The 12,482-nt window shown below is 37.3% G+C and overlaps 1 protein-coding gene across 1 annotated transcript in view; it reads right to left on the reverse strand.

The window, feature by feature from the left end:
• METAP1 (methionyl aminopeptidase 1) overlaps positions 1 to 12,482 on the reverse strand; it is a 75,718-nt gene that overhangs the window by 22,839 nt on the left and 40,397 nt on the right. Inside the window, exons 2-4 of the mRNA XM_081086680.1 lie at positions 9,496 to 9,547; positions 4,089 to 4,201; positions 2,870 to 2,930 (exon numbers count right to left, since the gene is read on the reverse strand). Of these exons, the coding sequence (XP_080942806.1) occupies positions 2,870 to 2,930; positions 4,089 to 4,201; positions 9,496 to 9,547 (226 nt within the window). The remainder of the gene's footprint in view (positions 1 to 2,869; positions 2,931 to 4,088; positions 4,202 to 9,495; positions 9,548 to 12,482) is intronic.

Raw genomic sequence — 12,482 nt, forward strand, 5'->3', positions numbered from 1 at the left:
CTGAATCAAAAAAGTCTTCCTAAGTAATTAATCTATAAACACCTCAAAGAAAACACTGATAAATTTTATTACAGAAAAATGTTGAAAGTTTGCCATAAATGTAATGCTATAAACAAAGACAAAATGTTCAATTGGGAAATACCTTTTATAGAACACACATCAAAGGATTATTTTCCTTAGTAGAAAAAGAACACTTATAAATCAGTATGGAAAAAACAAGTAACCTAATTGGGAAAGGGCTAAGATGAATAGACAGATGTATAAAAAGATGTTCAATCTTCTTCATAATTTAAAAATACAAATTAACACAAAATATCATCTTTCAGATTAGCACAATTCATATAGTTTGAAAACACTCTATGTTAGGGAAGATAAGTAAAAAAAGACTCCTATATGATTTTTAATAAAAATGACAACTGGCAAAATTGCTAAAATTTGTTATAGCTCTCAAAATACAAAAATACATGTATTCCTTGATCTAGGTGTTTTACTTTAGGCAACTGACCTACAGAAATACTCTCACATGCAAGAACAGTTACTACACTCAAACAAGCAAAAACCTGGAAATAATCTAAACATACATTAGTAAGAGGAGCCTGGTTTAATAAATTATGATGTACCCATAATTAAATACTTGTCATTAAAAAGAATATAAGATCTATTAAGAGACCAGAACAAGGTGAAAATAAAAAAGAATAAAGCATGGTGAAAAGCTGTACAGAGTTTGGTCCTACTGTGTATAATTAGGGTGAGGGGCTAATGTGCATACACATGTAAAAGATCTCTGGAGCCCTAGCCAGCTTGGCTCAGTGGATAGAGCGTCAGCCTGCGGACTGAAGGGTTTCGGGTTCAATTCCGGCCAAGGGCACATGCCTGGGTTGTGGGCTCGATCCCCAGTGTGGGGTGTGCAGGAGGCAGCCAATCAATGATTCTCTCTCATTATTGATGTTTCTATCTCTCTCTTCTTCTCCCTTCCTCTCTGAAATCAATAAAGAAATATATTTAAAAAAAAAAAAAAAGATCTCTGGAATGTTTTGCAAGCAACTGTTAATAGTGATTCTACCTCTGGGGAGTAGGACTTACTTTTCACTATGTAACATTTTATCCTATCAGAATTTACCACGTCTATGTTGATTTTAAAACTACATTAAGCCCTGACTGGTTTGGCTCAGTGGATAGAGCGTCAGCCTGCGGAGTGAAGGGTCCCAGGTTCGATTCCAGTCAAGGGCATGTACCTTGGTTGCAGGCACATCCCCAGTAGGGGGTGTGCAGGAGGCAGCTGATTGATGTTTCTCTCTTATTGATGTTTCTAACTCTCTATCCCTCTCCCTTCCTCTCTGTAAAAAATCAATAAAATATATTGGGGGGAAAAAACTACATTAAAAAATATTAAATAGCCCTAGCTGGTTTGGCTCAGTACAGCAAGTGTCAGCCTGTGGACAAAGGGTCCCAGGTTCAATTCCGGTCAAGGGCACATGCCCCGGTTGCGGGCTCAATCCCCAGTGGGAGGGTGTGCAAGAGGCAGCCAGTCAATGATTCTCTCTCATCACTGATACTTCTATCTCTCCCACCCTCTCCCTTCCTCTCTGAAATCAATAAAAGATATTAATATATATATATATATGTGTGTGTGTGTGTATATGTATGTGTGTGTATGTGTGTGTGTGTGTATATATGTGTGTGTGTATATATATATGTATATTTTATTTATATATATATGTATATATATATATATATATATATATATATATATATGTATATTTTATATATACATATATATATAAAAATACAGCCTGGCAGGTGTGGCTCAATAGTTGAGCGTCGACCCCATGAACCAGGACAGGGCACATGCCTTGGTTACAGTCTCGATCCCCAGCAGGAGGCAGCCGATCAATGATTCTCTCTCATCACTGATGTTTCTAATCTCTCTCTCCCTCTCCCTCTCCCTTCCTCTCTCTGAAATCAATAAGAAAACCTATTTTTAAAAAATATTAAACACAGAGTAATGAACTTAAACATCTCAAGAGCTATCTATCATTCAGACTATCTTTTCCTTCAATGTATCTGAAATAGTGAAGTTTAAGTTTTTAAATTATATTCATAAAAATGTAATATGGTTCGCCACTTCTTAGAGAACAAAGGCAACTTAACAGATTAAACCACAAGAAAATGAATATTCAACCAGTTTTGACATGCAAAACCAGTAATTTCATATAATCCACTTAAGTTATGCCTACAGGCCCTACAATCAGAGACTGCTCCACTTGCGCTACAAATCACCTATCTTCTCTGGGTCTCTCACCATCATTATCTATAAAATGGAGAAGACAACAGAATCCACCCCAGGAGTAACACGTGAGAACTTAGCATAGTGCCTGACATATAGTTATGAACAAATATCACTTACAGAATCATCATCAGTACTACTGCAATCATTGCCATTAATACTAGGTTCTATTACTTCTACAGACCAGTCTTTAGTTAGGCATTCATTTGAGGCCTCCACAATCTGTTTTTATCTAAATACGTTTTATTTAATTAAAGTACAGAACATGTTAAATCAAAATGTTTTTTTTAATCTAGAATTCGATATAAAAACACAAAATTCAATATTATGTTGAATGTAGTCTTAACATCTAAACATTATTTTCAGAATTGGGTAGATTTCTTGGAAGAGTCTTTAATTTTCTCAAATGTTCTAGTGTGTCTTAAAAAGCTGTTTACATTTACTAGAAATCCAGCACTAAAACAAAAACAAACAAAGAGAAATCCAGCACTGAAAAGTTTTCCAAAGAAAAGCACTCCTTTCTTTGCAGTGGTCATCAGGCTCGCAAGCTGAAAACTGAGGAATCAGCATCGCAAAACTCACCTAAAGGATGGTCAGCATAATCTGGTCTTTGAATGTAACTTGGCACGGGCCTGGTTGGCATCTGAAAACATCGAGATATATGTTAGTTAAAAGCAATTCAAATCTGAAAGCAATCATCACTATTAAAATTTACTAACAAAGGAAATAAAAGTGAGGAAAACACTAAAAAGTTCATTCATTTCATTTAAATGAAAAAAGTTTTAAATGACACCTCAATTATCACAATATATCTCTTTCATGAAGATTAAGCTTCATTTTCCTAGTGCTAATGACACTTAAATATCCTAAGAGGGGAGGGTAGCCAGGGCCATTAAGGATTTAACATCACAAGCAGACAGCAAGGTGACCATGTTGTTCCGAACAAGCTGGCAAACCATCAACAACAATAAATTATATCGCTAAGTAAATATACACCATTATGTTCATTATTATCTCTGGGAGCTAGGATTAAAAAGATGTTCTTATGTTGTTGATATTTGCCCCAAATTTTTAAAGATGTATTCTTTTTATAAAAAAATCAGTAAAAAAATTTCAAATATTTGTGGATGACAAATAGATTTCAAATTAAATGGATTCCTATGTTAACATGCTAAAACCCATCTGACAAGAACATAGGAAGGAGTGAGAGTGGCAGGAAAGCCCTATCAAAATTAAGGTAGAACTGTATCACGTTAAACAATTTTAGAAAGGTAGCAATATTCGCTACCACCACGCCAGCCAGAAAATATCTATCTACCATTTTCTTTTTTAAGATTAAAGAAATTTTAATCCTTTCACCTAAAAATTTTTTCTTCTTCCATAATAGCCAATTATCCCTATTAACTTCTAAATAATGTTCCATAGCCGAAACCGGTTTGGCTCAGTGGATAGAGCGTCGGCCTGCGGACTGAAGGGTCCCGGGTTCGATTCCGGTCAGGGGCATGTACCTGGGTTGCGGGCATATCCCCAGTGGGAGATGTGCAGGAGGCAGCTGATCGATGTTTCTCTCTCATCGATGTTTCTAACTCTCTATCTCTCTCCCTTTCTCTCTGTAAAAAATCAATAAAATATATTTAAAAAAATAAATAAATAAATAAATAATGTTCCATAAAAAGAGCTAGAATGTGAACTTAATCCTGATTATATAATTCATAATTGGAATACAACTTACAGGTATCATTTTTAGTAAACTGAAAATTGGTTTTAAGAACGTTAAGTGTTTATTACCTTATTTACTCACCAGTGGATAATGTGGTCGGAGTTTGCCCGTGTATCGATAACCTGCCCATGGGTCAGTGTTAATATCACCTTCTAGACTCCAGGAAGACAATTCCCGCTTTGCCTTTTCATCTTCTACGTGATAAATGGATGAGAGAAAAAGAGAGGAAGAAATGGTTCAGTGTCACACTACTGAGCAGCAGCATTCTTTAACTGTAACTTGTGTGAACGCCACACCAAAGAGTATACAGGTACAAAAACCCAGCAAATTCCCGCCTTAGCCTATATCACCAAAGCTATTGTTTTCTTGCTATGTTTACAACCCTATGATACCTCAAAGATCTGAGTGTCTTGTGAGAAAAAGCCTAAGCTAAACATATTGTAAGTTTTTATACATTATTGACTAGGAACAGCTCATAGTAGAATTCCTTTCCTCAAGCAAATGCTAAATGTATACTTTCTACAAGATCAACTTATAGAAAGCCCATTTTGAAGTATAAAGTCTGAGCCAAGGCAATATTTCAAATTCCTTTAAAAATTTTATAAGCATCATTTGCCTTTTTTCAGTAAGGGGTAACAGAAGAAATTAGAAAAAGGTAAAGATAAGGGGAGGGAATAATCAGTAGAAAATTACTGAAACCTCAGTAGAAAAATTTAAGAATCACACACACACACACCCTTACCAGGTTAAAGTTATTAACACATAATGTTGCATTTAGTGAAATGTACCTAAGACTCATTTTCACACAGAACAGACCAGCCCCTCTATGGTATCTCACATCAGCACACTGACTACACCTCCATCTACAATGTGAAAAAACAACAACAACACTAAATAGACCTTGAACAGCAGGAATTAAATCCCTCAGAGTGTCAACCTACATACCTCCCAAGGCACACCCTTCTTTTCTTGATTACTGCCATGCTATCACAAGTTTTGAAAATCAGGCTTTAGATAATTTTAGAAGTGTATGAGATAAATAAAACTCCCCCTTTACAAAATATATTTAAAGTACAAAATGGGGAAGAAAAGATGAAATCATACCATATTAAGCTAATGAGGAATGGTGAAATTGATGAAGTTGGTCAAAAGATACAAAATTCTAGTTATAAGAAATATGTTCTAGCGATGGAATGTACAGCATGGTGACTAAAGTCAACAAAAATATAATCCAGTCAAATTTCCTCATTTTACAGCTGAGGAAACTGGGGAAGGGTTCCAGTAGCCAATCCATTCACATTACTCTGGAAGATAATACAATGATAATATTACATATAAAGTAAAGAAACAGAAAAGAATGAGAATGGAAAAACAAAAGAAAAGCTCTACTGTGCTACTGAATTTTAAATATCTTTCTCACGTAAGGAACTGAAGAAAGCCACGGTGAATGTTAATGTCAATAGGAAAACTATCTCTCACCCCAGAACAAAACTGGACTGCATTCATTGCCTCAGGGTCAAACGTTACAGAAATATTTAGAGATGCAGGCCCACTGATGCTGCTTCAGCTATGAAGAGCATCAAGTGCTTTTGTCTGGAATATGAACTGCAATAACCATTTCCACCTGAAACCTAGGGCAGAATAACAAGATGCAGGCTTTTGTTTTAACATACTCCTGGGGAGGCAGCAAGGAAAAAGAAGGATATAAAATCTTTCAAAGCTTCCAGCTGATCTGCATTCCAAGTTTTCCACAATCTATTTCAAAAGAGAATTAAAAGCAGACCTCAAACAAATAATACATATAACCACAAGATTCCTAGATGAGATTGAAATCTGGCAAGTTCTTTTTGAATAATTTACTTAGGAAAACATCCACTTCAAAAGTCAGTTCATTTACATTTTAGGGTCAGTCTGAGCTGAGGCCTAAGTGCTAGATAATAGACACCTAATTCAGCTGAATTGGACTTGGGATAGGTAACAAAATTGCAAACTAACTGATCTTTTTCAAAAAGCTGTGAAAGCACAGAACAGTGTAAATAATACCTGAAAGCTGAGTCTCACACACACATCTGGATGAAACAGGACCAAGTAAGAGGACCTGTTCCGTCCACAGTCTGGTTCAAAGTACATCATATCTAGGCTTTAGTCTTTAAAAGGTTCTGTGCAGGCTGCCTCCTCTGGTCAGCTGACACAACATGACTGCCTATACCTAAGCTTTGCATAAGACAGGATCATCTGATCACAATTCGGACTCAGTTCTTCGAGAAATGACTATTAAGTAGCTGTGCAGCACTTACTATGCACTGTACGTATGCTAAGCATTTTACATGGATTTATTTAATCCTCACAACAGACAAAATTTCAGCATTTGAAGGTGAGGCTCAAAGTAATGTATGCTCACAAGTCTTTGGTGGAATCAATTCTGAAACATTACATAAAACCTTCACTCTGCAATCCAAAAATCAAGCACTCTAGTTTTGAGGGTAGAGGAGTGATTATTTAGATTTGGTTTGTTGTTGTTTTTTCAAAGGAATTTTTACAGCATTTTTTGGGCTACTCAAAAGACATCTATCAAATGCTTCCACCTCTTACTTTAAGAAATGGGAAACAAGCACACTGAATAAATCAGTGATACATAAAAAGAATATCGTAATATATAAAAAGCCAGGGGCTGTCATGACTGAAACAACCGGACGGATGACTGAACAGCAGGCTGCATGGGCTGACCAGGCCGGCAGGGGTGGGGGGCAGTTGGGGGGTGACCAGGCCGGCAGCGGGGGAAGTTAGGGGTGATCAGGCAGGCAGGCAGGTGAGCACTCAGGAGTCAGCAGTCCTGGATTATGAGAGGGATGTCCTGGATTGGAGAGGGTGCAGGCTGGGCTGAGGGACACACCCCGCCCCATGCACGAATTTTGTGCACCAGGCCTCAAGTAGAAAAAGAGAGTATGAAGATGTGAAACGCTACTATGTCCACTCTGGCAGGAAATACGGCATAGGAAATATGCACCCAAGCTTCAGCACTGTGTGCCTTTAAGGGCTTTGTAATCTAACTGGTCCTTACTATCACACACAAAAAATAAGTCCTGGGCCTAGCTGGTTTGCTCAGTGGATAGAGTGCTGGCCTGCAGACTGTAGGGTCCTGGATTCGATTCCAATCAAGGGCACATGCCTGGCTGTGGGCTTGATCCCCAGTAGGGGGTGTGCAGGAGGCAGCTGATCAATGATTGTCTCTCATCATTGATGTTCCTAGCTCTCTCTCCCTTCCTCTCTGAAATCAATAAAAATATATTTAAAAAATAAATAAATATATATATTTTTAAAAAGTCCTGTCCTTGAATCATTTATTTAATTCACACTTGAAATTTTCCTAAGGCCTGATTAGCTCCTGCAATCAAGAGAACCCCAGGTCCGTATGGTTTCACTGGTGAATTCTACTAAACATTTAAGGGAGAAATAACACCAATTTGACATAATCTTTTCCAGAAAACAGAAGAGGAGGAAACACTTTGAATTTTATTGGCAATAAAATTACTCTAATTCCAAAACCAATCAAAGATATTAAAAGCAAATTACAGAAATATCCCATATGAACAAACATATAAATCAGGCATCCTTAATTAGAGATCAGTACACACTACACCTTAAAAAAAAAAAAAAAGGAAAAAGGCCTAAGCAGTCATCTCATGACATGACCTACTTGATATCTTATCTCACTATTGTTTCTTGGAATAAGTTGCTATGTTTTATGATGCCCTGTTCCTTCCTAACCCAATATTCTTTCCCCCTAATTCCTTTCCCAATAATCTTAGTTCCAACGAGGACCCTTCCCCAGACATTCCCTCCTCTAGGACTGCCATCCTCGACAGTGTTGTTGGGATCAATTTATTAGGGAGAAGATACATGGCTAGCCAGCTGAGGGTTGTCTCTTTCCAACACAGCTCAAAGGGATCAAGAATATCAGGCTCACCACTGAAGAAAATCATCCGAAAAGATCCAAGAGGGCATCACACTAAACACTGTGGTACGAGTAAAACCAAAATGGCCTCAGTTCAATGCAGTTAATAATTATGTTATTTTCACTTTGGGCACATCAGTGGTTTAATTCTCTTGTAGGATAGGTTTTAATGAAATAATTCACCCTTGGGAATCCAGGATTGAAGAAAGAGGCACATTTCAGTTAGTTAACAAATGCCTGGGGTAGAGACTCATTCTAAGCTCTTTTACTAATATACTGTTTCACCTCAACTCTTCACTCACCTATGCTTTAACCTCCTGATTATAAAATATTAATAACTGACACATTTGTAATACCTTAACTAATAAAAAAAAAATATTAATAACTGCCTTAAAGAGCTCTAAAATACCAAACACATTAGAAATACAGCATTTTATCTATGAGTGAATAAAACTAAATGGCATTACTTAAAATCAATCTCTATATTTGATTTGAGGTAACAAATTCTGCCTTTTATGCTTTGAGAAAGTAATTTATTCACAATCAGCTTTCCTCCTCTATAACCACATTTCCTCCCACAATAGTCTAACATTTCCATTAAATGTAGACTTCACTTTACACAGCACAGAAAATATCTTTTTAAACTGTTGATATAAAACAATCTACCAAACTTTATTAAATCAACAAATTCCTAATACACACACACACACACACACATACAAAGAGATAAATAACAAAAAAAAATTACCAAGGTCAGTAAGCTGAAACAAAATCCTTATACGGAGGACCATGTGCTGTCTGGCAAGCGTTCATCTATCAGGATAGCAATGCCATAAGAACAGAAACCCCCTGCCAATTTTCAAGTAATTGTGATGGGTTGTCTGTCTTAAGCCAGCCACACTAATGACATGAATTTACAAGATGAATGGCCAGAGCAGGAAAGGCCATTTCAATCAGAGACACATCGCGGTGGTGACAGCAATAGCTAAAGCAGCAGCCAATAGTTTCACTTTGTGGTGTCTCACAAAATAACTTCAAAAGAGCAAATTAAACATCAAACTGGAAGTAATAACATTACATGACCAAAAAACCTAAAGTAATAGACTTTTGAGTAGAAAAGCCATCAAAATTCAAACTAAACAAAACCAAGAGATCAGGCTAAATGAAGCCAGATAGCTCATGTGTCCCAGCCCACAATAAGCATACATTTCTAGCAAAGGAAAGACGGTGCCAAAAGATTAGACCTTCTCAGGTATTGCTCAAGCAAGATCCGTCTATCCCAGCAACCATTCATGTTTTCATGTCACATGTCATACAATAATATTAACAAAGATATTACTCAGCCACATTTTTTACATGATAACATCTCATAAAGAATAAACAATATGTTCAAATTCTAGCTTTTGAATTATACTTAGAATATTCAAATATGCACTTTCTGAATATTCAAACATACACTTTCAAAACTGGAAGAATTTTCGCAAGAAAGCCACTTCGAAGACATTCGGTGTAGAGATGTGTGATTTCACTTACTTGCTTTCTTATGTAGTAACTTGTGAGTAGCCCAACTTCCTTTAAAACATTCCTAAAAGAGCAAACATGAAAATTAGTGTCAGGCCTTCCTTAATTAGAAACATCTTTTTCTTTTTTCTTTTTTCTTTTTTTAATATATTTTATTGATTTTTTACAGAGAAGAAGGGAGAGGGATAGAGAGTTAGAAACATCGATGAGAGAGATCAATCAGTTGCCTCCTGCACGCCCCCCAGTGGGGATGTGCCCGCAACCAAGATACATGCCCTTGACCGGAATTGAACCTGGGACCCTTCAGTCCACAGGCTGACGCTCTATCCACTGAGCCAAACTGGTTCGGCAATTAGAAACATCTTAAGGAACATTGTACATAAGAAAGGGTTATTGGAAATTTCATTTACAAAAAAGAAATCTTTGACTTCATTGAATATTGAGAAAAGCTTAAGAAATGATATCTGCTTAAAAATTTATTTCAAAAAGCAACCTAAACTCTAAATTACTTCAAATAAGCAAGCAACATTAGTCTATACTGTAAATAGTAGGCACAGTTACATTTTGAAGTATTTTAAAATAATTTAGGGACAAAATCATAAGACAATCATAAGACAAGGAAAATGTTGCATTATTTATAGAAGTCTGATTTTCAGTCATACCCACTTTGTTAATGATGTGCTGACAGCCTACTAGACTGAACTCCATGAAGGAAGGGACCATGTTGAGCTTACCAACATGTCCCCAGAGCTAAGCAGAGAGCCTAGCACATGGTAGTACTTGCTGATTGGACAAATAGATTAATGACTAGAAAGGCTAAGCTTTTCACTTAGGAAAATAGATTCAGATAACGTATGTCAGACACCAGCAAGAATTACTGAACTGGAAAAACGAGTTCAAGTAATAAATTGAATTAAAATAACGAACTCAAGCAATAAATTAGAAAAATGATTCAATCGTATATATTACTTATGCTTTGGTTTTCAGAGTCTCTCTTTCAAAGAATTTAAAATACAGCAGTTGCCCTTATTAGTTTCACTTTCCACGCTTTCCATTACCTGCAGTCAGTTGCAGCTCAAAAATATTAAATGAAAAGTTCCAGAAATAAACCATTTTACTTATTTTTAAATATGTTTTTAGTGATTTCAGAAAGAGTGGGAGAGGGAGGGAGAGAGAGACAGAAACATCAAAGATGAGCAAGAATAATCAATTGGTTGCCTCCTGCCGCTCCACACTGGGGATCAAGCCCGCAACCCGGGCATGTGCCCTGACCAGGAATCAAACTGTGACTTCCTGGTTCATAGGTTGATGTTCAACCACTGAGCCACTCCAGCCAGGCCAATGTGTACATTTTAAAGTAAGTGTGCTCCATTCTGAGTAGCGTGCTGAAATCTTGCGCAGTCCCACCCCAGACATGAATCATAGCCACACTGAATATATACACTGCCCGCCTGTTAATGACTTAGTAGCTGTCTCAGTTGTCAGACTGACTCACAGTATTGCAGTGCTTGTGTCAAGTAACCCTTATTTTACTTACTGTAACAATGGCCCCAAAGCACAAGAGTGATGGTGGCAATCTGGATATGCCAAAGAGAATCCATAAACTTTATCATGGGTCTATATGTATGGGAAAAAACAAAGTATAGGATTCAGTACTACCCGCAGTTTTAGGCATTTACTGGAGATCATATGGGGGGGCGGGGGGGCGACTACTGTAAATCATTACAAATATTAAGAAAATCTACAACTTCCTACAAATGTTTTATCTTTGCAAACATAAAAGAGTAAGTCATGGATAAGAGAAAAGGTAAGAAAAAATATAAAATAAAACACCCCTAGAACTACGTAGTAATCACACTACATTACACCAGTGATGCTAGGCAACTCTCCCTAGAGGTCTACCCAAGGGCCTGAGGGCCTCCAGGGCCAGGATCTTCACTGTTTCCCCTTTGCTCTCCTTGTATCCTCACAGCCTGCAGCAGTTAAGCCAAGAAAACCCAGGTCCTACCTAGTTCTCCTACTACAACATCAATAGACTTCAAGTGTATAAAAAGGTATCCACAGCATCCTTAGATTTATTTTTATTTTTTTGAAGCTAAAACTGAGTTCAGTCTTTTGGAGAGAATGGAGACATGGTGGGCGGAATAATAGTGCACCAAAGATGTCCATATGCTAACCCTCAAAACCTGTGACTCTGTTAGGTTACAACTATGGTAAAAGGGAGTTAAAGCTGCTAATCAGCAGACCTTGGGATGGGGAGGTTATCTTTTTATCTAAATGGGCCCAATGTAATCACAAGTGTTCTTAAAAAGGCAGAGGAGGGAGGGAGAAGGAGTCAGGAAGATGTAACAATAGAAGCAGGGCAGGGAGAGATAATTACATTATTGGCTTTGAAGATGGAGGGGGGGACCATGAGCCAAGGAATACAGGCAGCCTCTGTAATAACTGAAAAGGGCAAAAAAGTCTCCCCAGAGCCTCTAGGCAGCGGTTCTCAACCTGTGGGTCTTGACCCCTTTGGCGGTCGAACGACCCTTTCACAGGGGTCGCCTAAGATCATCCTGCATATCAGATATTTACATTACGATTAATAACAGTAGCAACATTACAGTTATGAAGTAGCAACGAAAATAATTTTATGGTTCGGTCACAACATGAGGAACTGTATTTAAAGGGCCAGAAGGTTGAGTACCACTGCTCTAGAAAGGAATGCCAACCTGCCAACACCTGATTTTAGCCCTAAGACCTCTGTCACACGTCTGACCTACAGAACTGTAAGATAAGTCTGTTGCTTCAAGCCATCAAATTTGTGATAATTTGTTATAACAGTTACAGGAGAGAAAAAGAGTTATTCCTATTTGTTGTCACACTGCAAAAACTAATCACAACTGGCAAAAAGATCAAGAAATTAGTAGGAAAACATATATGTATGTTTTGAAAAGTCCCAAGAACTAAGTGATTTCTTCAGTATTGCCACGCCTACTACAGGAGAGGAAAGGAAG

This window comes from Myotis nattereri, assembly GCF_964212035.1.
Source record: "Myotis nattereri genome assembly, chromosome: 1".
Taxonomy (NCBI): Eukaryota; Metazoa; Chordata; class Mammalia; order Chiroptera; family Vespertilionidae; genus Myotis; species Myotis nattereri.